General features: G+C 38.8%; 1 protein-coding gene across 9 annotated transcripts in view; it reads right to left on the minus strand.

The window, feature by feature from the left end:
• The window catches only part of ALS2 (alsin Rho guanine nucleotide exchange factor ALS2), a 72,879-nt gene extending 52,821 nt beyond the window's left edge, over positions 1-20,058 (minus strand). For 6 of the 9 annotated variants that reach the window (XM_043577493.1, XM_043577491.1, XM_043577490.1 and 3 more), the window contains exons 1-4: positions 19,515-19,626; positions 6,043-6,125; positions 4,680-4,834; positions 617-1,533 (exon numbers count right to left, since the gene is read on the minus strand). In XM_043577493.1, the coding sequence (XP_043433428.1) occupies positions 617-1,533; positions 4,680-4,834; positions 6,043-6,062 (1,092 nt within the window). In that variant the 5' untranslated portion in view covers positions 6,063-6,125; positions 19,515-19,626. Of the gene's footprint in view, positions 1-616; positions 1,534-4,679; positions 4,835-6,042; positions 6,126-19,514; positions 19,627-19,946 lie in introns of those variants that run through there. The other 3 variants (XM_043577494.1, XM_043577492.1, XM_043577489.1) reach the window with 1 other exon arrangement.
• Between the last annotated feature and the right edge of the window lie 5,760 nt (positions 20,059-25,818).

A 25,818-nucleotide genomic window follows, 5' to 3' on the forward strand; every position in this document is an offset into this window, starting at 1 on the left:
GATGAATCTTTGCAAATACATAGTTATATTAAAAGTATTCAGAGGGACACCTGGGTGGCTCAGTCGGTTGAGCATCCGACTTTGGCTCAGGTCATGATCTCTCGGTCCGTGAGTTCAAACCCCGCGTCGGGCTCTGTGCTCTGTGCTGACAGCTCGGAGCCTGGAGCCTGTTTCGGATTCTGTGTCTCCCTCTCTCTCTCTCTGACCCTCCCCCATTCATGCTCTCTCTGTCCCAAAAATAAATAAACGTTAAAAAAAAAAAATTTTTAAGTATTCAGAAAAAACAAAACCAAAAACAGTGCCCAGGAGCCCACCAAAATTCAGTATATTTAGCCATGGGAGAAGAAGTACTAGAAAAAAATAAATGAAATTTTGCTACTTATAAAAGAAGCCCAGCATGATATCTTTCAATATCTTAAAGGGCAGAATTTGAACATAAAAAGTAATTCTGAATTAATCCAGGTTTTCCTTATTTAGGATTGCATGATAAAACAGATTTACAGTCAAACTCAAGCCTTAAGCATTTTAAAGTTGCCAAAAAACAAACAAAGAAACAAACAAAACTTCAGATGGTTTACTCCAGAAATGCCTTTGTATTACAAAATTTAGCAGGTACCTGAGATGGCATTGGCTTTTCGCCGTTCTCTGAGTTCTCTCTTACTGAACGATCTGACAGTGTTTGCACGTATTCATTTACTGCTTGAGTATCAGGGTAAGATGGTGTACTTCTGGCAGAAGAAATTTCAGTTGTTCCCATGGTGTCTTGTTGGGAGGAAATGGCATCACCTCTCGTGGCATCGGTAACAACAGGCACATCATTTTCTACAAGCGTATTCTCAAATACTTCTCCCTGGTTGTCCAGGGTTTCAGTGGAGGGGCTGATGGCAGTGCTGGCCTGGTTTTCTACCTGGGATTCTGACAGCGTCACACCTAATGGGCAACAATGACTATCTGATATAATCACATGGTCTTCTTTGTCAGTCATAGTAATTAAGAGTTGGCTGCACTGGTTGCATCTTTCTGGGACTGGCTTTAGATCCTGGGAAGGGAGGCACTGTACAAGCGCTAAGCTGTGGAACGCACCACAGGCAACTTGTAGCACCACTCGCCCGGCAAGATGTTCCACCTTTTGTGGCTTTGTCACCGGGAAGGTGGTGGTAATGAGACCCAACTGACAACCGGTACCCCATGCCCAAATCTCTCTGCTTATTGACAATGCCAGAGTGTGCTCCTCACCACATGCCAGCTGCAAAATCCTGACTGCTAGCAAAGAACTGGTCTCAGAATCAGAAATGCTGACAGGATTTGGTTCTGGAACATACTGCTGGTTAGCCACTGCACACTGGCCTGCAGAGTTCTCCCCCCACATGTACACTACACCACTTTCTGTCACTGCTCCATTGTGGAAACTCCCTGATGCCACAGTAACAACATATTGCCCGACCAGGGCATTTTCTAGAATGGGGCTACTTGGACAAATCTCTGCTGGTTCACTTCTCCAGGGAAGAGTTCCAAAGCTGTAGACCTCACCATCTGAAGGTTACAAAAAAAAAAAAAAAAAAAAAAAAAGGAAGGAGTTAGTGAATTAACTAGAAATTTTATCAGCAAACTTCTGGCCCCTCTAGATTTAACAAAATAGGGTTGTTGCTGATTTTTTTTTTTTTTTAATTTTCAAAAGCACAGTTGTAGAGAATTTGGTTCAAGCATAGAATATTCCACAGGTATTCATCTTCTAACAAATATCACCTTGTAACATTCTGAAAAATAATGAGAATTCTACCAACTGGAGGAGGCTACTTTCAAATGAAAATGAAGGGTTATTATTCCTTTCCTTCAGCCTCATCCTACAAAGTCCTAGAATGGATCCACTACAAATGGCTACCATTGTAGGCTATTACAGGAGCAGTTTCCAAGTGTTCAAAGACAAAAATAATGACCATGATAAGATAAAATGAGCAGGGAATAAAATAGATACATTGACTAACATCTAAAACATTCACTACTATTTGAATAGGTCAGAGCAGCAGAAAATTATGCACTAGAATAAAAATACTAGAGGTTTATTTTGGCCAAAATTAAGAAATCAGCTTTATACTTCCAGATCATAAGAAAGCACCAGTGTTAACAAGACATGGTTGTCTTCATGTCGTGTAGAATACCATGTATAATTTTAAATATTACACAGAATATACATTGTGTATGATATAGCATTTCTGAGGTGCCATTTGTTTAAAAAGCAAATCGTCACAACAAAACAAAACAAGCAAAAAATCCCCAATAAAACTATGATTAGCTAGCTTTAGAACAAAGGGCAACTGGCTGGCTTTAAAAGTCAAGTAAAGGGGCCCGTGAGTTGGGCACATGAATGATGAGGACTTGTTTCTGTCCAGGTGTGCTATCAAGTCGTAATCTCTCTGAAGTATTGTGGTAGTTTAGGGGCATGTGCACATGACCTGTATTACCTAAAAAAGTCAAATGGAAATAAAGACTTGGCCGTGGGTTTTGAAAAATACTAAGCCATGCCGACTATCCCTCTTTTTCCATATAACCATAGACTCATCCATTTTTTTTAATTAATAAGGAAATAATGAAATAAATTTATACAAGTTTGTTCCCCCACAAAACAGCAATTGAGCTGATGATGAATAAAATGCATTCTTTATCTTGGGCCTATTATACATGGCAAAAATAGCAAATATATTTATACACTCAAGTTAACTCACCAGAACATCTATGTAAGAAAGAACACAAAAGTGGCTAGAGGGAACACATGAGCTTTTATTAGGGAATTTCCAGTTTGGATAAAAAATACTGAGAAAATAAGCTCATTAATTAAGTTCTTTTAAACTTTTCTTCCCCAAAGATACAGCAATACACACTTGCAACAGTTCACCAACTCTTTCAATGATTATCATTCCACTAGAACGAGAAATAGTGCACAGAAATATTTAGACAACTCCTCCCTTTTTTCTACCTGGAGTACCTCAAAAATAGTGATTTAATGAAGTGTCCTCACTGAATTATGAGCTAATAGTCAAACTGAATAGAGACAAAGCAGCTTGAAAATTTCCAGCATTCCATGAGTACCATTTTCTCATCTGGAAAAGATACCACTAGAGATCTTTTTCCCATTTCAAACTACACGCTTATGTGAGGTGAGATCTTTTTTGTAACTTTGACACTTAAGACTAGGACACTGCTTAAACATGAACAATGATAGGCAATTTATATTTTTTAGATGTTTTCCCTCTGTTGTCCCACTTTTAGGTATGATTCTAGAGGTTTAAAGATCACGTTCATAAAGGATTCCTGAATCTCTTACTGAAGAGTTAATAAAACAACAAGAGAATTCTACTTGCACATGCTTGAGAACTGTGTATTTTGAAGCCCCTACAGTAGGTATTGAAAACAGGTCACTTTTTTTTACAATAAGGCTTTTTTCCAAATTCTGGCCTAATAATAATAATATTCTTATTGTATATCATTACAACGAAAGTGATATAATAAAAAAGAGGCTAGGGCTGCCAGGGTGGCTCAGTCGGTTAAGTGTCCGACTTTGGCTCAGGTCATGATCTCATGGCTTGTGGGTTTGAGCCCCACATCAGACTCCGTGCTGACAGCTCAGAGCCTGGAGCCTGCTTGGGATTCTGTGTCTCCCTCTCTCTCTGCTCCTCCCCCATTCAAGCTCTGTCTCTGTCTCTCAAAAATAAATTAAAAAGTTAAAAAAAAGAAAAAGAAAAAAAGAGGCTAGAAAGAATTCCATGTGTATCCCATAAAATTACCAAGGTCAGATTTAAGCTTTATTTCTTAGAATTTGTTTTCCCTTAGTTCCTACAATGAAAATATCAAAACATTATCAACTACTTAATAAATGCTTATGGAACAGAAATTTATAAATTAGTTGATGGCAGTCCCAGCTCAAACCAAATTTGCCATGATTGAGTTGGTAAACTGCTATCAAAATTAAAGGCAACTCTATAAACTATAACCTATGCTTCTATCTCTTATAGATTTATTTTATTACATGTTTTTATGAGCTGCTGTTTATGTCTAAGAAAAACTGTACTGAGACAAGACAGCCAAGCAGCTTAAAAAGAGGCTTTGGAATCAGACTCTCTGAATTCCAATCCTGACTCTGACACTCCAATAGCTGTGTGGGCTTGTGGAAATTATTTAACCTCCCTAACCTTCAACTTCCTCATCTGTGAAGTGAGGACAACAACACTAGCTACCTCATAAGGTGGTTGTGTGAAGACTCAATCAGGTAAGACACATAAAGTGCTCAGTACAGTGCCTGGCATGCATCACTGTTTAATAAACGTTAGCTATTATTAGCATTATCATTCTGACACATTTAATAAAGGTCCAACAAAAGAGTTTCTGAATGTTTCAAAAGTTAATTTTTCATGTACTTATTGCTATAAAATTTACAAACTATAATTCTCCCTTTTATTCTAGTTATAATGTATCTCAAATTTAAGAACTACTCTGATTTCTGATAAAGGAAGTAAGGACATATTTTGAAAACAAAAACCGTCTAAGCTCCAACGAACTTCATTAAGAATTCCTGGTATCCAGTAACTCCCTTACCTGACCCAGGTATTGTCCAGTAACTCCCTTACACACCCAGGTATTGTTAGCATTTCAGTTAGTATTTGTTAAGCCACACTTTTCAATACCTTCAGTCAGAAGAACTCCATGTTTCACTCCCAGGGCTGCTTGAAGAACAGTCTTTCCTCCCCAGCCTGGCAATCTCTCTGGTGCTAAAGAACAGGATCCTGCCTGCCAGACATGGACCAGGCCTCTTTCTTTGGATCCTTCTGCCTCTACTGAGCTACAAACATTAAGAAAAACCACTTAATTGTTCCTGTAATTAAAACTGTATTTTGGGGGGATATTTCATTAGATCTGTACCTTTTACCAGCACAGGTGACTGGGTCAGATGGTTTAGCACCTATTTAATGCTTTGCTTAGGAACAGGGGCAGAAATAAAACAACTGTTTACATAAAACGCTTGAGGACAATCTAAACCCACAAATTACTTAACTCTATATCTAAGGAGCAAACAAAATCTGGGCTATTTTTTGAAGTTTTAGATTTAATAGCACAAAATTTTAAGATTCTAACTTCTCAATATATTAAGTCCTTGTTTAGATAGTAAAGTTACAGCATGTCCCAAGTTGGAGTCTTATTTTAAAATTTTAGTTTTTAATGTACTAAAAAGTATCTGGTAAGAAGGAAAAGTGATCCATATTTTATGTTACACTAAGCTCTATAATTGCTATTCGAATTTTTAAGAATCAAATTTATACCAGCAACAGTAAAACTCTGCGTGCTTTACTAATGTTTTAGCCAAAGAATTCTATCCATGTGATGACTCTAGTGCAAAGAACATAAAACACACAACTTCATAATAATAACCATACTATAATTGCCTCCCCTTCTAAGAAAGAGGCATAATAAAATACCCTAGATTTCCTTTACACCAAGTTTCCCTGTCTTGACACTGATGATATGTTTTCATTTTCTTTTTTTCTAGAACACTAGTGCCAATTTTTTAATGAGGCACAGAAACTTTTATGGTTTTATTTATTTTATAATATCTAGGGATTTCTCTATTTTTGCTAGGTAATATTCCTCTAAATTATGATTAGGCATAACCATGGTTTTATGAAAGGAAAGCCGCAAACTTAATCCTCCTTTTTAAATATCATCCATGACTAGTTTTCTAGGGATAGAAGATGATTAAAATTAATAAGGCTTTGTCTGAAGATCTAAAATTGTGGGAAAAAATGGCTTCAAAAGCTTTAAGAAGATGAAGACACCTCGTGCCTTTTTATAAGCATAAGAAAGAAACTAGCAACAAAGCTGATCATTAATCAGCTTTATTTTAGTATCTTTCTCTCTTTACCAATCAACACAAATGTCACTATTCCTACTTATTAACCACGAACAAGAAATTAAACTGAAGAGAAGCTACACATATGTAGAATCGTTTGCGTTTTCCTAGAAGGATAAGGGAGAAGGAAAAAATGGTTTTACCTTCTCTTCTTTGAGTCCATCGGTCAGGGGCAGCAGCACTCCATTACCAAATCATTTCTTTTTTGCAAAAGGCATATAAAGACCTAAATGGCAAAACACAGGTAAGCACAAAGAGCAATGAAAGAATATTTTGCTACTTCATTTCTCAGATTAAAAAAAAAAAAAAAAAGGACAGCCCTCTAACAAGTGCACATTCACTGGGCAATAAATATGCAGTGAAACTATTTCAACTATTTCATATCCCGCCTGCCAAAGTTGAATATCTAGACTGAGCCTGCCCACTGAGCTTATAAAAATGCCTATTGACTACCAAATATAATGTCAAAGGAAGAAAAGACTACCTACAATTAAGATGTACTTTGTCAGGCAACAGGTTTTGGCTTTTAGTATAAAGAAGGAAGTTCAATCTGAAAACTCAGTGTTAAATATTTATTTCATATACATTAAGGTTACTTTTAAAATGCTTCTGGAACACATGAACATGTAAATACCAATTGGGAAAGAATTTCTAAAATCTCTTCAGTAATGTTTCAGACTCAGGTAGTTTTAATTTACATTTTTCAGCAATGCACACACACAAAAAAAAATCACACCATTAAAATTAGAATCTTTTCTATTTATTGGAACTAGCAGTATTTTCCACATATCAACCTCCATTCAAAACCACAGTCCAAAGGGCTGGAAGAAAGAAATTTGGATTTCAAAATATGTTTCAGGGGCACCTGGGTGGCTTAGTCACTTAAGCATCTAACTCCTAATTTCAGGTCAGGTCATGATCTCAAGGTTCATGAGTTCGAGCCCCACATGGGGCTCTGCACTGGTGGTGCAGAGCCTGCTTGAGATTTTCTCACTCTCCCTCTCTCTCTACCCCACCTTTGTTTGCTCTCTATCAAAATAAATTAATTAATTAAAAAAATAAAATAGCTGTTTCAAAATCTGCCATTTAATAGTACAGAGCTATATGAAAATTATGGCACGAATATCATGACCCATCAGTTTAGAAACTCATTGTTTAATGAAGAGACAGAAAATAAACAAGCAGACAAAAATGCTCAAAGCATTCAACTAAAAATTCACATTTTTTTTTTCAACGTTTATTTATTTTTGGGGACAGAGAGAGACAGAGCATGAACGGGCGAGGGCCAGAGAGAGAGGGAGACACAGAATGGAAACAGGCTCCAGGCTCTGAGCTATCAGCCCAGAGCCCGACGCGGGGCTCGAACTCACGGACCGCGAGATCGTGACCTGGCTGATGTCGGACGCTTAACCGACTGCGCCACCCAGGCGCCCCAAAAATTCACATTTTTAAGGGCACCAAAAAAATGAAAATATAGGCAATGATGTTTTATTTGTGAGAACCATAAAAATACTCGGGCCAAATGTATGGTTTTTCTGCAAAGGATATGGCATGGTCACTGTAGTCTGGAAACAGCCCACACCAGCAGGAGTGATGTAAGAGCCATCTGTTTACTCCAGGTTGCCTGTGAATTCTTACCGTTTACCATCTGTATATCTGGAGGAAATTACTCTCTACCTAATGCTTATTTTAGAAAGATGGTGAATCATTCAAAGTTGGATGAAGGGTACCATGTAAACAGAACATATACCTGAATAGATTTAATAAATGCTATTAATTTAATAAATATGATGATTAAGTGGTACTATGCCTTGTGTGTGATGATTAGCTTTTACTAAAATGTACAGTTCACGGTGTACAGAGAAATTCTGAAGACAGATCTAACCTGTGCTTATCTGTCAGAGATCAAGGAGTAACTAACTGCTCCCTTGATTAAAGTTAAACAGTACCAGTAAAAAGCAGAGAACTCCTCTGGGAGGGTGTGGAAGTGCACAAGCACACTTTGCCTCCCATCACTGATTCACTGGATGTAAAGTGGATTTTATCCTACTACCTGACAATCAAAAATGTTGAGAACCTTTTAGCGAAGTGAATAAAACAGTCAACCTTTTTCCTCTTTTAGTGCCACATTTTTTGAATACAAAGATTTCTTAACGTGGTTTTCATCTTATGCCGTATTTTTTTTTTACCACCACACATTTTTTTCAAATCCAAATGGAATTAAAACCATAGAAACTGTTCTGAAACTTTCATTATAGTAAATAACTATAAATACTAGGCAATATAAATACTATATATGCTACAGAATAATGGCTCCTCCCAAAGATGTCCACATCCTAATGCCCAGACCTGTGAATAAGTTAGGTTAAGGGCAAAGGGGAATTAAGGTTGCTAATCAGCTGACCTTAGGAGAGGGAGATTACCCTGGTTATCTGCGTGGTTATCACAAACATCCTTAAAAGTGGAAGAGGGAGACAAAAGGAGAAAGAGAGAGAGAGAGTTGAAGGAAACATGTCAGAGATTCTTCACTGCTGGCTTTGAAGAAGGGAAGGTGGGGAGCATAAGCCAAAGAATGGGGGTGGTCTCTAGAAGCTGGAAAAGGCAAGGAAACAGATTCTCTCCATGAGCCCCCAGAAAAGAAAGCAGCCCTGCTGACACCTTGATTTTAGCCCAGCAAGACTGGTGTTACACTTTTAACCTAAGGAGTTGCAAAATAGTAAGTCTGTGTTATTTTAAGCCACTAAATTAGTAGCAATTTGTTAAATAGCAACAGAAAGCTAGCCAATATACTATTTTGTACACATCTTCCTAGATTAGTATTTATAAATCTATCTCACTTTGTTTTAATGGTATTTATTATGTTTGACTTACAAGAAGACAGGTCTGCCTAAGTCTCAAAGACAGCAAAGGGAAAAAGAAATGACTGCTAAGGAAACATAACTAAAAAAAATATTGCAGATAAATGTGGGAAGCTTATGTTATAAAGTTTTACCTTACATACTTAAATTTATATTTAGTGGCATTTACCAACTCTATTTAATCTAACATTCTTTCTCAACTGTGTATCCATATAGAGAAAGTAAACCCAAAATTTTTGTTTTTCTAATATTTTTATGATCCCCAATCCAGGAAATCTTTAAGATTTGCCTTAAGCATTCAAATCGCATTTAGATTTTTGTATCCTCTTTCATTGCTCCACATTTTTAATTGTTACAAAATTGTCTAATCATGGGGCTTCTTCTGGGGATATATCTTACCAGGTGAATTTTAAGGTTCTCATTCTACATTCCTTTGAGGAACAGAATCCCTAAACTCTGCTACTTTTCTTCTATTATAGTAACTTTCCTTCATAGGTCTTTATTATATTAAACCAGCTCTGTGTTTGGGTGCCTCGGTGGTTCAGTCAGTTAAGTGTCCAACTTCAGCTCAGGTCATGATCTCATGGGTCATGGGTTCAAGACCTGCATTAGGCTCTGTGCTGATAGTGCAGAGCCTGGAGCCTGTTTCAGATTCTGTCTCCCTCTCTCTCTCTGCCCCTCCCCCGCTCACACTCTGTTTCTCTTTCTCTCGCTCTCAAAAAGCAAATAAACATTAAAAAAAAAAGAAACTGTGTATTGTACAGTCAAAAATCCGGGGTCCTCTTTTGCCTTGCACGGCCTTTCCAGAGATCAAAGTCACCTGTAAAATGAGCAAAAGAGACTCTAGCATCCCCTCCAGCTATTAAGTTCTATGAATTACACTACAAAACCAGATTCATTTAAAATTTTTTTTAATGTTTATTTATTCTTGAGAGAGAGACAGAGTACGAACAGGGGAAGACTAGAGAGAGAGGGAGACACGGAATCCTGAAGCAGGCTCCAGGCTCTGAGCTGTCAGCACAGAGCCCCACGTGGGGCTCAAACTCACGAACCGCGAGATCATGACCTGAGCTGAAATCCAGAGCCAGACACTTAACCGACTGAGGTCACCCAGGTGCCACTAGGAACCTGTAATCTAAAACAACTATCATTTTTGGTGGGAGTCCGCAACTTTTAACTATTTTATACTTCCTTTACTTTCTTTTATGTACTTTTAACATCAACTTCATCTTGAAGAGTATACTGGAAAGCTGCGTTGCTTACAAGACCTTCTATAAGTGCTTTAACTATGCATTCTAATGGTGATGATTTACATTTGTCTCAAAAGTTTTAAGTCTATTTTATGGTAAACATACTTGCATATAGTGCCCAGATTAATTTTGCAGGGAGTAGCCTGCCTGCAAACACTCACCTGGCTCATCTTCTCACTGGAAGAAGGAAGCCTGAGCGCTTTTAATTTCATAAAAGGCTGCCAACTTGGTAAAAGAGAAACCAGTAAACAAATGAGAGGTCCTTTGTCCTAGAACAACTACGACTTGGTAATACATTAGACGTAAGTGGAGGATAAAGGAGAAGGAGGTATCAAAAATGATTTCTAGGTTCTGCCTTGAACAACTGTGTGTTAGTGGTACCATTTGCCAAAACGGGAAAAGTAAAAAAGATAGGAATCTGAAGAAGTTTTTTTTTATGTTCAAGATGGCAGTGAGAAATACTAGAATACCTATGAAGAGCAGCTGAATATGTGAGTATGGAGTTCAGAAAAAAGGTCTCAGCTATTGATATAAACTTGGGAAGGCATATAGATAATATGTGAAATCAAAACAATGGATAACAACATCACTGGGTGTGTAATAGGAGAAAGGAAAGGGACAGGACCAACCTGTAAGGAGCTTCTGCATCTACAGATTGGATAGGATGAGGAACTAGCAATGACAACTGAGTGAGAAGTGATCTGAAAGGTGGAAGAAGCATGAGTCTGTGGGGCACATAAAAGCAAAGCAGAGTGTTTCCAGGAGGAAGGCCTGGTTGATTAGGTCAATGCAGCTGGGGTCTCAGGTTAAGAACAAAAATCTGTCCAGTGGATATGCCAACACAGATATCACTGTTGAGCATGGTCAAAGTTTCAGTGGTGGCAGGGGACTGAAAACCAGATTGGAGTAGGTTGACTATAAATGGGGGGTGAGGACAAGAAAATTAAGTTCATATAAAGAATTCTTTTGAAAAACTCTGCTGAAATGACAGAGAAATAGAGCAGAAGCTGGAGAAGAACGTGAAGATAAAGGGTGTTTCCTGTATGTGTACGGTTGGGGAGATAAGACAGCTGAACATGTTTGCATTGACAATGACACCAATCCTAGATTCAAGAGGACAGAGGGCAGAACCAAAGTCCTGGACAAAATGAAAGAGGATGACATCCAGAACACGTTTTGGGACTGATCTTTCACAAGAGGAAGGGCTGACGTTTTAATAAGAAAGGAAACAGATACAGATTATAGATACACACATATATTTAACAGATACAGACAGGATTACAGATTTAGTGTTGAGAGAAAAAGTCCCATATGATGGTATGTGTAAGTGAGTAGGACTTCCCAGTATACGTGTGCTATCTATTCTAATCTCATTCCCGGCTCCAGTCATTCCGTTTCTTTATCTTGCCATATTATAGATTTTCATATACTGCATTAAATCCTTTTAGAAACAAGGCAGAATACAAATTTTTAAAAAATTAATGTGGAACAGAAATGTGGACTATTCTGTGGAACAGAATAGTGGACTATTCTCTCAAATGCAAAGAGAAAATTAAAATAATGTAGGATTCTATTTATTCATCTCTAATAAACTTTATTCTCTGGATAAAGTCCTCTTCCCTTAATGATTTAGTGAAAGATAAATTTATGAGTCATAAGTATATTAACTCTCAAATGCTAAAATTTCAACAACACCACATGTATTTTTTTCATCTATTATGTTCCAGGTATGCCAGTCTAAAATTTCTATGAAAGCCAAAAATATCTTATTCTCTAGGATAGCCCAGCTACTTAACATAGTCCTGATGTATAATACTGTTGGTACTCAATAAGTATTTGTAGATAGATTAGGCCCACATAAATAAAGGAGTTCCTGTCCTTAAGAAGTTTACATGCTATCATGTTCTGTCTTTCTGAGAAGAATGATGGCTCTCTATATGGACAGCACCCTGAAAGCATAAAAAAAGCAGCAAAGTTGAGCACTTTCAGTCTTATCCTCATATCTCACTTACTGGTTTAAAATAGGTATATTGATTAAAACTATTGCAATAACTGTAACTACAAGAGTAATGATACTTGGAGATTAGAATAATAAGACATTAAGACAGAACGACAATAAATAATAGAGTGGTAAACTGTATCATAATGCCCTGAAAGAAACTTGGACATACACTGAATGCAAAATAAAATTACTACAGATTTCATGCATTTACACTTTTTTAAAGTTTGAATTGGCTGCATTTTATTAAAATGTAGTAAACCACAGTTTACATTTGTGGATGCAGTAAACAATACTTTTAAGACACTATGGCATTGCACACATGGTTATTGTTGAATAAATATTTTCTTTTAGAGACTCAGTCAATATATTTACACATGGATCAAGGCAACTTTTGACTCAAACACCTGACTTACAACTAATCTATACACCAACAACTGCTACTTCCTGGATATACCACCACCAAAGCCTTTACCATCCACTAATGAAGGTTGAGGAACACTCATCTTGCACTGCAGCCTTGACAAACCAATCACCAAAGGATGAGGCCACTTCAAAACCCAGGTCTCCCAGCCCTAACTGGAAAGCAATGCCTGATACCACTATGGGAGCTGACTAGCCCCTTAAATACTGACCCAGGGTTCAAGAATCCAGTAAGTTAATGCAGTGAATAAAGTCAGTCAGTAGGCTAGCCTAGAAAGTACTTATCTATAATGTTGTTACTAATGGAATAATCCCTCCCCCCAAAATCATTGATTTAAAATATATTATAAACTCCTGAGAGGTCAGAAACTATGACTTATTCATTGGTACATTCTCGTATCCATAGTAATCACTAGGTACAAACAGGCTACATTTAAGTGAGTACTCAGGGAAAGATAGCGCTTTGTCTTAAATTCCAATCCATGGGTTTCCAAATGATGTAGAAGATTTCTAGTACCTGTAATAAAAGTCAGTATCATACATAAAAGTAAAGTGTCTAATTACACAGTAGAAACTCATAATTTGCTAATGGTATTCCCTTAGCATTAATTAAGGGAATTAAGATCCTTTTATTTCATGTCAGTTCACAAATGTTATATAACCCAGGAATGAACAGCCTCTTTCTCCTTAGTACATGGAGACACTTTTTGGTGCCATCAGGGACACTAAAGATTCATAGTCTTTTTTATGGCCTGCTTATTTTCACCCTATAAAGTACTAACACTGCACTCTACTGATTGTGAAAATCCTCTAAAATGGATATTACCCATGGGGAGGTTGTGTTTAAACTTGGTAAAATAAATGCCTAGTGATGCCCACTTAGCTCCATTTTGTATCCAATGCAAATTTTTTTTAAGGTAAATTTTTCCAGATAAATAAAATAAAACATTTTGATGCGTAGTACAATACTAGGAATTGAATCAGGGATATACAAATCAAAGCCACATTGAGATACCACCTCACACCAGTCATAGTGGCTAAAATGAACAACTCAGGAAACAACAGATGTTGGCAAGGATGTGGAGAAACGGGAACCCTTGTGCACTGTTGGTGGGAATGCAAACTGGGGCAGCCACTCTGGAAAACAGTGTGGAGGTTCCTCAAAAAATTAAAAATAGAACTACCCTATGACCCAGTAATAACAGTACTAGGAATTTATCCAAAGGATACAGGAGTGCTGACTCATAGGGGCACATGTACCCCAATGTTTATCACAGTGCTTTCAACAATAGCTAAATTATGGAAAGAAGCTAAATGTCCATCAACTGATGAATGAAGAAGATGTGGTTTGTATGTACAATGGAATACTACTTGGCAATGAGAAAGAATGAAACCTTGCCATTTGCAACAACATGGATGGAACTGAAGGGTATTATGCTAAATGAAATAAGTCAGAGAAAGATATCATATGCTTTCACTCATATGGGGAATTTGAGAAACTTAACAGAAGACCATGGAAGAAGGGAAGGGGTTAAAAATAGTTTCAAACAGAGAGGGAGGCAAACATATGAGGCTCTTAAATACAGAGAACAAACTGAGGGTTGAAGGGGGGCGGGGATGAGGGGAAATGGGTGATGATGACCGTTGCGGAGGGCACCTGTTGGGAGGAGCACTGGGTGTTGTATGTAATCCATGAATCATGGGAATCTACTCCCGAAACCAAGAGCAAACTGTATACACTGTATGTTAGCTAACTTGACAATAAATTATATTTAGGAAAAAAAAAAATACCAGGAATTGAATTTCAAATTCTCAGGTACTGCAACAATTCATGTCTATTATATGATAGAATATAATTTCTGATACAAATTGTTTATTCCTTTAATATTTTGCCACTGTTCTTTCATTTAAATGGCCACAATTTTTTCTAAAAAAGGCAATATTACAGAAACACGGTTCAAAGCATGTTGGCTTATTTTATCAATCAATAACATCTAGAGCTTAAGGTAATCACAGGGCCACATAACTCGACAGGGAGTATACATGCCAAAAAACAGTGCTCTGGAAATATAGGTTTCACTTATTTTTAAAGAGCTAGCAACAGGTATTCTTGATCAGGAATGAAATATTTTTAACTCACAAGTTTAAATACTGAGGTTATACTAGGAACTGGCTATTAAATTTATTATTCACTACTCAAACCATTTAACGCATTCTCATCATGTTTACTTATTGATACCTATAAAGAGAGAATTAATTATCTTTGAGCAATAACTAGACACCGCATTCACAGTATAAAATCAGTTTTACCACACTGTAATAAAAATATAACCAACCCAAACTTTAAAAAGTGTTAATGACCACATTATATCTGTGGTAATTTTGCATCTGAGTCACTCTGATCAAATTCCTTTTAGGGTTTTATGATACAATCTGCTTCCCTATCCTTTGAGAGGTCATGATCAGTATATGCCTGCATTCCCCAAGAGTCTCTAGAATTTAAATTCCTCTGCAGCCTTATAAGAAGCAGTATTCCTCATCTTAAGAAAAGCATTTTCCTAGGGGCACAAGTCAAAAGGAAAATAAAATTGACTAAATAATTGGTCTGTCTTCTCTCCTTAGAAAAGCTTTACACAGTGGAACTACACTGACACATTCTTTCCCTACTGCAGAAGGAAAAGAATTATTTTTTCCAGAGTCAACTACTTTGAGACTAAAAAGTAAAATAAAACATACTGGAAGAAAGCCCTAATTATACATAAAAACTGTATTTTTAAAAAATGTTTTATTTATTTGAGGGGGTAAGGGGCAGAGAGAGAAGGAGAATCCCAAGCAGGCTCTGTGCTATCAGTGCAGAGCTGGACACAGGGATTGATCTCATGAACCGTGAGATCATGACTTGAGCCAAAACCAAGAGCTGGACTCTTAACCAACTAAGCCATACAGGTACCCCAATAAAAATTGTATTTTTACAAAATTTCTCTTTAATTATATAGAATTTAAATTAAAAATTTTCAAGTGCTAGTTTCACAAACTGTGTGTGTAGGTGTGTGTGTTTGTGTGTGTGTGTGTGTGTGTGTTCCAATAAAACTTTATTTACAAAAACTGGCCACCAGTCCAGGGATGGTACAAACTGTTAATCATACACAAATCTGTAAAAAAATGAGCAAATCCATGTACCTACCCATCACTCAGTTTTAACATATTAATTAACATATTTTTATATTCAAAATACTTCAGCTGTTTTTAAAATAGAAGGAAAAGTTACACAGATTTCTGAAAGAGCACCACCCAAACCTATCTTCCAGAGTTAGCCACTATTCTTAAACTTAATGTGTCTCATTTCCATATATGGTCTTATACTTTCATGTACTTTCATTAGATACATATGTATTGATATATACCAATGTAAGCTATACTGTTTTAAAACTACATAAATGCCAGGTGCCTGAATGGCTCAGTTGTTGAGCATCTGACTCTTGATTTCAGCTGGGGTCATGATCTCATGGTTGGTTCCTGAGAACAGGACCAGAGTTGGGCTCTGTGCTGACAGTGTGGTCTGCTTAGGATTCTTTCTTTCTCTCTCTCTCTCTCTCTCCCCCTCTCTCCCCCCCCCCCCCCACTTCCAGCGCATGCGAGCATGCACATGTTCTCTCACAAAAATAAACTTAAAAAAAGAAAAAAGAAAAAAAACTACATAAATGCATCATATACATCCTTTAGCAACTTGCTTCTTCACTATTATACACTTGAGATATATCCACATTAATAAGTATACATCATTTTTACTAAGGGATAGTATTTCATTGTATTAATAAACCACAGTTTATCCCTTTCCCACTAAAGTGCAGCTGGATTATTTTACTTTATTGCTATTTTGAGAGCTGCTATTATCATCTTTGTTACATATTTGCTTGGGCAATTGTCCTAAGTTCAGTTAAGAATTCAGCTCAACAAAAATTTAAGTTGTGGAAGAACCCTGGAATGAAAGTTACCCAGCCAGATGCCATTATTGGGTCTAACCCCCACCTTCCTAATAGGGAGTTCATGTGAAACAAAGAAATGCATGATGACTCAGAAGAAAAAAATCTTTGAATTTAATAATTTTTATTTAATAAATAATTTTTATAGTTTAAATACGTAATAAGGGAAGCATGAGTTGAATAATTTGTGGAATTAATGAGACTAAAGTTGATCTCTTTGAACATAATTCACTGGCAGCCAAGTGAAATTCTATGAAACAGACCCAGTCTTTTTCTCATGAGTTGAGAGAACTATACGTTTCCTTCAAAAAAAAAAAGTCTTTAATACATTAAAGAATAACTTTACAAGAGCCCAAACAAGGAGTAATTACCTGACTAATTTAAATATTTTTGTTCTACCCACTTGGATCAGTTAGTTCAGCTACTTTACCAACTGTTCAGCTTATCTACCAATTGTGTGATGCAAGAAACATCAAGACACTAGGTAAAGACAGCACTATGACATACACAGAGGAATGAGTAAGAGATTGGTATAGGAAAATAAATGCAACACTAAAAAGAACCATGTCAGAATTTGTTACTATTTTATTTGTGGTTACCCTGGCGTATTTTCTTAAGGACTGATATCCTACAAAATCTACTACTTTCTTATTACTGATGACTGAATTATCTGGTGGATCAATGGAGAAGAGTGACAAGAAAAAAAATTGTTTAAAAAAAAAACCAAAAAGCTCTACCAGAAAAATCTCTCATACAGTTGGACTATGTGCAAGGTTTAATTCCACAAAGTTATAAAAAGGGCTAAATGATCTAAAAGTCATTAAAATCCTCACAGCACTCCTCTGAGTGTCTGAGAAAGGGGTTCAACCTCATACGACACAAAAACAGGCCTTCTTTTACACCATCTCAATAATCACCAGTCTTTACCTTCCTTTGTGGTTGTTGTTTTTTTTTTTTTTAACTCATACCTTACCTAGTGTCATGTTAATACAGGATTATAGAAGGTTTTTACAAGTCAGAAATATTCTTTGGAAACTCCTTTAGAATGGATGCAGCAATACTGCATCAAACCCATGTTTTTTAATAAAAAAAGTAGATTAATAGTACTCTTTCCACCTACCCACACGAAACTGAAATCATGTCTTGGTGAAGTTTTTAACACATTCTTGTGTCTTCAACAGTCAAAATGCCCAAAGATGTCTCAAATGATAACCGAAATTTTGAAAGGCTGCAATCTGGGCAGAAGGGATTTCAGTTCACATTGCTTGTATCTACTTAAAAAACAAGAGGCTTGCATGATGCAACTGAACCCTACCCACCCCCCCCCCCACCAAAATGACCCATTTGGTACTTTATTTTCTTGATCATTATCTTTTCAAATGTTAATACTGTCAAACACCTTTGAATTATTCTTGCTACAACTATGAACCTTGAATATGCCAATACTACAGTTTGCAAACTAATAAATTTACTTTTTTTAAATGTTTATTTATTTTTGAGAGACAGAGTGTGAGCAGGGGAGGGGCAGAGAAAGAGGGAGACACAGAATCCAAAGCAGGATCCAGGCTCTGAGCTGCCAGCACAGAGCCCGACGCGGGGCTCGAACCCACAAACCGAGAAATCACGACCTGAGCCAAAGTCAGACTCTTAACCGACTGAGCCACCCAGGCGCCCCCTAAGTAATAAATTTAAACTAGGTATAGATTTCAAAAGCATCTCCTCCACATTAAAATACCCTTACTGAATACCAAAGTTATACAGACCAACCAGAAATCATATTTTCTGTAACTATAAGTCAATGTGTCATAAAATTATCTGGAAACCATCCCTTGAATTAAAAACTGAATTATAGGGGCCCCTGGGTGGCTCAGCCAGTTAAGTGTCCAACTTCAGCTCAGGTCATGATCTCAGGGTTAATGAGTTTGAGCCCCACATAGGGCTTGCTGCTGTCAGCACAGAGCCTGCTTCTGATCCTTTGTCTCCCTGTCTCTCTGCCCCTCCCTTTCTCTCTCCCTCTCTCAAAAATAAACAAACATTTAAAAACAAACAATAAATAAATTATAAAATAAATTAAAAAATAAAAAGTGAATTATAGTTTTTCTCTAAAAATATTCAGTGCTCTTTCCCACTTAGAAGAAAGTGAGTCAGTGTAGGTCATGAAATAGTGGAAGAAGAAATTATTATAAAAATAGGTAATATGTACTGAATATTTACCATTGCCAGACACTCTAACAGATATACACGAACCATTAAACGTAGAGATGCTATTATGAGGAAGGTACCTTAATTCTCAATTTAGAATTAAAGAAAATGATACAGAGAAGTAACTTTCCCCAAATCAAAGATATAAGTGGATATGTCGTCAGGTATGCCCATATCCAAAGCCTAGGATCTTAACCACTATGCTTATATTATTGAGATTAAAATACTGCAATTTACTGTAAAAGCCAATTTTTTACTGCTTTAAATTGCTTAGTTAACTCATTAACTCAAAGGTCAAGTGGTCACTCCAAATCATTCATATTTATGATAAACTGGGGGAAAAACTGGGCCAATAACCTTACTGAATTTTGATACCTGTTCAGAATAAACACACATCACACAATTTTATTCTTTAAATCCTTAAAGAGCATTTACGGCCACGAACAAATCTAAAAGGCAATAGACTAAGGATCTGCGTTTGTGTTTAACAGTTATTTCCTTTTCCCTCCTAAACTAGAGAGAATACTGTTCGTGAATATGCCGCTTCAGCCAGTGTGTTTTTCTTCTTCCCTCATTATCAAAGCCCTAAGCAGGAGTACAACACTGCTGCCAACCTATAGCTGCTTGTCTCTAAAGTAGCCCTATTACCCAAAAGACCCAACACCAGCGTCAGTACAATTTCCTAATGAGACCCTATGTTACTTTCCTGCCTTCGTTTCTTCAAAGAACTTCTCACCCTCTGATGGTTCACTTGACACGCCAAAGGACTTGCTTAAACTACTAATTCTTAATATCAGAGTCATTTTCATTTTCTGCAACCGCCCTCTCGAGCCACGGAAACACTAGGTCCACCCCTCACCGAGATCTGCAACCTGGGGCAAACCCGTCTGGGACACTCACCGAGGTTCGAGGCCAGGGATTCCGGTGTACCTGCTAGGCGTCTGGAGTGGGTAGTCAATAAATCCTCATGAATGAGTAAAGGAGGCAGCGTGGGTGGAAGCGGGAAGGGGGGCGGGGGGGTCGTGAAACACTTTCGCGCCGCTGAGACCAATGCAGTGTCGCCCGTCTGACGAGGGAGGTAGGGGGCGAGTGAGAGAACCTGGGGCCGGGACAAGGGGCCGCCACGGGTGCTCCTTGGCGGGCAGGCGCCGTCGGTCGGACGCAGGCTTTTTGGAAGACGCGGGCGCCGTCTCTGTGAGTCACCAAGGGCGCTCCCGGGCCTCGGCCTGCGCCTTCGCCTCTCTCTGGGACCCCCGGCCTCCCGCACACAGGACAGCCCGGCCTATCAGCCCTGCGAAGCCAAGGGCCGAGCCGGGACTCACGCTCGCTCACCTGACGCTCCACCCGCAGCACCCCAGTCTGCATCCGGCGCGAGCTTCACAACCCAGCGGGTCCCTGAGATCAGCTGATTCACGAGGGGCGGGGCCTCCGTGAAGGGGCGGGGTTGCAGGGCGGCTAGCTTGGGTGAAGGTGCTCGGGGATTGCCCCTGAAAAATAGGTAGGGTTAGACGCCGACGGCGTCTGATAGCGATCAAAATTAGCCAAAAGGCCTTAGGCACTGTGGGTAAAGCCCTCAGGAGTACTGCCCCTCCCTTAGGACAGGGCGGAGCCACCAGTCCTTAAAAGCGCTTGGGCGATGATGTAACACGCAGTCGTCGGGTCCTAACTACCCGACCAATTCCATGGTAACAGGTGGTGATGAGCGTGATTGAGAGCTGCAGACATTTTGCTGCCACTTCAAACGGCAAAAGTCAGATAAATTTGCTACTCTTTACAGGGAAAATGTGAAAATATTTTCAAACTGCTTCCATGGACTATGGTAGTAGTTGTTTCCGCCACTACAGATGACGTCATCGCCACGCGGCGTCAGTTGGCTCTGGTGTCCACACTTATTTACTTGGTTGCAGCCCCGAAGGGTGAAGTGGGCTAGGAGGCAATGAATTGGTATCTTTTATGATTTCCCACAGGGTTCCCAGTGTACAGTCTGAGTAAAACTTGTTTGCGTGCTCAGCACACAGTTTCACGACAGTTTGCTTGTCGTAGCCACAGCCCCACCCCGACTCAGCTCGCAGCTGGCAAGTCCCCTCGGGAAGATTTTCCGGAGCTTGCCACCCTTGGTATGCAGTGGGTACGAACTCTGCTGTTAGGCAGAGTGCCATCGCTGGGCCTGCAAACCTGTATTCAGACCATCAGCGACGGATAATGCAGTCACGTTCTGAAGTTCCTATGCATAAATGGGTCGATCACGTTCACCCTCAACTCAGTTGCTTCCTTGATCCTCCACCCACCCGCAAAATCGTTAGTCTGCAACAATTTAGACAACCTTGTCCACTCTTGTACCAGGGCTGAAAACAACATAACCCTGAGAATTGGCAGCACTGCAAACCAAAGGTGTCCAACTTCAGTAGGGATTTCCCTGTGGCCCAGCAATCTTGCTAAACCTAAACAAATCCTTAACACATCGCTACTAGGAATTTCTTCTTTTCCCTTCGCCTTCCATTCCCGACCCCCTACAATGCTATCTGAGCTCTACCCACCCACCCCCTTTGGCAAAGAGTTTTAAAAATAATTTTAAAACCGTCTCCTACGTTTCTGAGGAAATTGAGATTACTAGGGATGAACTTCCCTAAGCCCCACCAACCACTGTTACAAAACCTACCTACAGCCCTTACCTTCCTTTCCTTCTCCCTCTTTCTCTTTAGAAGAGACATTCTGTCCTGTCAAGATGTATCCCTCCACCTGAATTCAGGATCCCTTCCAATCCCCTTAGAGATCTTGCCCCATTACTTATCCCTTCCTTTTTGTATATTTTCTGTTCTGTTCTGTTCTTTTTTTCCTTTTTTATATTTTCAATCTCTGGTTTTCTTACCACTCTTTTTTTTTTTTTTTTTTAATTTTAGAGAGAGCATGCCATGCTCTATCCCACCACCCTGGGATCATGACCTGAGCTGAAATCAAGGTAGCTCAGCTGACTGAGCCACCCAGGCACCCCTCTCTTGTTACTCTTATTCCTCACTATATAAGCCTGTTCCTACCTATCACATTTTTAATGTCTTTTTCTTCTGTCCTTCTTTTGTTTGCAACCTACTTTTCTCCCTTTACCTTCTAACCTTCCAGTCTTCCTCATCTCAGTCTGCAATCTCTACTTTTTCAGACCTACTGAAACCAGTAGTCACCTCCTAATTTTGGAATCTAGTGATACAGTCTCAGAATGGAGCCACTCTGTGCAGCTATTTAAAAGAAAGAATAATCTATATGTATTGATATGGAATGGTCTGGAAGTTAGGTTAAGATTAAAAAAAGGTAAATGCTGAGTCATGTTTATTGTAGTCCACCAATTGTGTGTTAGGTGTGTGTGTTTGAGAGAGACAAAGGTATATATCCTTTTCTTTCTATAAGCGTATATGAGCTCTGAAGAGATACATTAAAAGGTTACTGACACTGGAAAGGAGAATTAGGAACAAAGGTGGGAGGAAAACTCACTTTTCACTCGATGGCATATTTCACTTTTTTAGTTTGTAACTTTACAAATGTGGTTTAAATATACTTTTTACTTATTTATAAAACTTCTAAATGTGAAAAGAAGTATATAATTTTCAGTCTTCCTTTCCCTCATTTCCTCCTTGATTTCTGGGACACACTCCTTCTGGGTTTTACCCCTACCCCTTCAGACCTTTCCTTTACCTTTTCAGACTTTCTTTCACCTGTCCCTTAATTCTTAGACTAAATATTTATTGCACACATTTTTTTTAAAATTTTTTTTCAACGTTTTTTTATTTATTTTTGGGACAGAGAGAGACAGAGCATGAACGGGGGAGGGGCAGAGAGAGAGGGAGACACAGAATCGGAAACAGGCTCCAGGCTCCAAGCCATCAGCCCAGAGCCTGACGCGGGGCTCGAACTCACGGACCGCGAGATCATGACCTGGCTGAAGTCGGACGCTTAACCGACTGCGCCACCCAGGCGCCCCTATTGCACACTTATTATGTGTCAGGCATTATTCTAGGCACTAAAGAGGCATGATAATGAACAAAACAAACAAGGATCTCCGCTCTAGTGGAACTTGCACTCTGGTAGTGTGGAAGATAGTCTCTAAAGATAGCAGCTATTAATTCCTCCCTCCATGTAGACAAATGCCACTGTTGATGTCAAGAGATGAAGTCTATTTCCTCTTCACCTGAATATGGGCTAGTTTTGTAATTTTTTTTTTTAACTAACAGAATATGGCAGAAATGAAGTTCTGAGACTCCTGAATCAAGGCCTTACACAACTGGCAGCTTCCACATCCCTCTCTGAGAAGCCAGCTGCCATGCTCTAAAAAAGCTTCAACTAACTATATTACAGGTTGATAAGAGACAATGTGGAGAGATAGGCCACGAGGAAGAGCATTATAGTGCCAAAATATGAGCGGAGCCTTCCGGGACCTTCCAGGCCAGCCCAGTTACTGGCTGAATGCAGATGAGTGACACCAGCCAGTGGCAAGTGGAGCAGAACAGCCTATTCAAGCCCTGCCCGAATTCCTGGCCCAAATTCGCAAAAAAATAAGAAATTGTTTCTTTTAACCGCTAAGTTTTGGGATGGTTGGTTATGCAGCAACACCTGAAACAAGTGGGAAGAGTGAGAACTAATAAACGAATATGGTGGTGACTGGGCTATAAAGAGGCAAAATAGTGTAATAGCTAAAAGCACATGCTTTTAGCCAGACAGCCTAGGTTCAAATCTCAGCTCCAGCACTTACTAGCTTTGGGACCTTAGCACAAGTTATTTAGCTTCTGTGTACCTCTGTTTCTTCATCTACAAAACAGGGGTAGTTATCTACTTTACAGGGTGATGGGAGGTTTACATGTAAATTTTTTAGAATGGTATGTGGCACATAAGCACATATTAATGTTGTGAACAATAAAGGTAAGACAGTAGATAGAAAAGAGTGCAATTTTATATAAGGTTAGCAGGAAAAATCTCTCTTCTGAAAGGACTGTAACATATATGAACAGATCTGTAAAGAAGCCAGGGCAAACCTTGTGGATATCTGACAGTCTGTAACTAGCAAAGGCTAGGAGGGTGGTGTGGCTGGAGCTGAATGAGAAAAGTTTGAAAGAAGCTGAGTGAGACTAGAGCCAAATTTAAAAAGGTGGAAAGGTAAGAGATAAGAGAATATCAGGTAGATAATGATGTGGTCTGGGGACAGATCCTTTGGGCCAAGGAAAGGACTTTGGGCTTATCTGAATGATATGGGCAACGCTGCAGGGCCATCCTTGGGGTTGTTGTAATCTGGATGCTGTTTTAAAGAGATGACTCTTCTGCTCTGTGCAGAGTGATCAGAGTGTAAGAGTTTGAGTGGAAGCAGAGAGATCAGAAAGAGGCTATTGTAATAGTTGAGGCAGTCATATTGGCCAAGCAATGGCAATGGAGTGGCAATGGAGGAAAAGGCAAAAAGGAGTTATATTCCTGATGTATTTTGAAAGTAGGGCCTAAATATTTGTTCATGGATTAGGCATGAGCTTTGAGAGAAAGAGAAATTAAAGCCTAAGTTATTGGTAGAAATGTGTTGTCACATCACTGAGATGGGCAAGATGGGGCGGGGGGTGGGGGGACGTATGGGGAAATGGAGAGGAGGTACCATGTGTTCATATTTGAACATGTTATAGTTTATATGGTTATTAGGCATCTGAATGGAGTTGTCAAGTAGGCAGTTGTATATAGGAGCCTTGTGTTAAAGGAGAAAGCAGGGCTTTGGAACTTGTTGATGGAAAAGTGAGGTAGTCTGAGGCCTGAGCCCTGGGACACTCCTCTATTTAATTTTTTTTTAATGTTTATTTATTTTTGAGAGAGACAGAAACAGAGTGTGAGTGGGGGAAGGGCAGAGAGAAAGGGAGACAGAATCCAGAACAGGCTCCAGGCTCTGAGCTGTCAGCACAGAGCCCAACGCAGAGCTCAAACTCACAAACCATGAGATCATGACCTGAGCCGAAATCAGATGCTTAACCGACTGAGCCACCCAGGCGCCCAGACACTCCTCTATTTAGAAATTGAAAAGATTGGGAGACTCTAGTTCAGAATCCTGCTGGGTTCTGAGTGGGGGAAATACTTGTGTTTGAGAAACAGAAAGAAGGCAAAAATATCTAGCAGAGTGTATGAGAGAGAAGAGTGGTAGCAAATGAGGTTGTAGTGATTATGTAGGGGTTGGTAGGCCAGGATATGATTTTGTTTTTATTCCAAATGTAAGGGAAATCATCAGAAGAAAGTTTTAAGTGGGGAAATCATCTGATCTGATTTATACTTTTGAAAAAGTTCATTCTGTATAGTGCTTTACGTGTACTTCCTACTTCATTACACAGAATATTAAAAAGAAGCTTACATAACGATTGAGATTTAGTAATATTAATATTTTTAAGTTCATTCTGAATGAATATATTATAGGAGAGTAAGAATAGAAACAGTGAGACTAAGTAGGAAGTATTGCATTAAGTCAGAGGAGAGATGATGATGCCTTGGACTAGGGCGATCACAGTACGAATTGAGAATTAGATAGATTTTTTTAAATTATGTATTTGCCTTTATTTGAACTAACACATTGCTACCAGATTACATCACTTTTTAAAGCTGAGAATTAGATAGATTTGAGATATCCTCTGGAAGGAGAATTGGCATAATTTAATGATGGATCAGACATGATATTCAATTCATATACTGCCTGAGTTTTTTTCTTGAACAATTTATTCATAGGAAATCCATTTTCTGAACTAGAGAAGACTAATAAGAAGCATCTCAGCTTGGTTCAAGGGGTCTGTTTTTGGCATATGACTTTGGGATACCTTTTTGGCATCCAAGGGGAAATGTCAAATTGGCAGTTGGTCTTCTAGGGAGAAATCGGGGCTGGAGACAGAGATTTGAGAGTCATTTGCACGTAGGTGCCATTCAAAGCTGAAGGGATTAGATGAAATTATCTGGGAGGAAAGTGGAGATAAGGACTGTGCATGGGGTTGCCCAAACTTGGAAGTTGATCAGAGGAGGAGTCAGGAAAGATAATTGCAGAGAAGTCCCCACAAAAGTAGGAAGAAAACTAGGAAAGTGCCCACTTCACAGAAATCAAAGAGGCTTTCAAGAAGAGTGACATAAATGGTGTTGAATGTTGCTAAACAGTAGAGATAAGGTCTAATAAGCCTTTGGATTTGATAAGATGGACTGCCTGGTGACTTGGCAA

Source organism: Prionailurus bengalensis, chromosome C1, assembly GCF_016509475.1.
Source record: "Prionailurus bengalensis isolate Pbe53 chromosome C1, Fcat_Pben_1.1_paternal_pri, whole genome shotgun sequence".
Classification (NCBI taxonomy): Eukaryota; Metazoa; Chordata; class Mammalia; order Carnivora; family Felidae; genus Prionailurus; species Prionailurus bengalensis.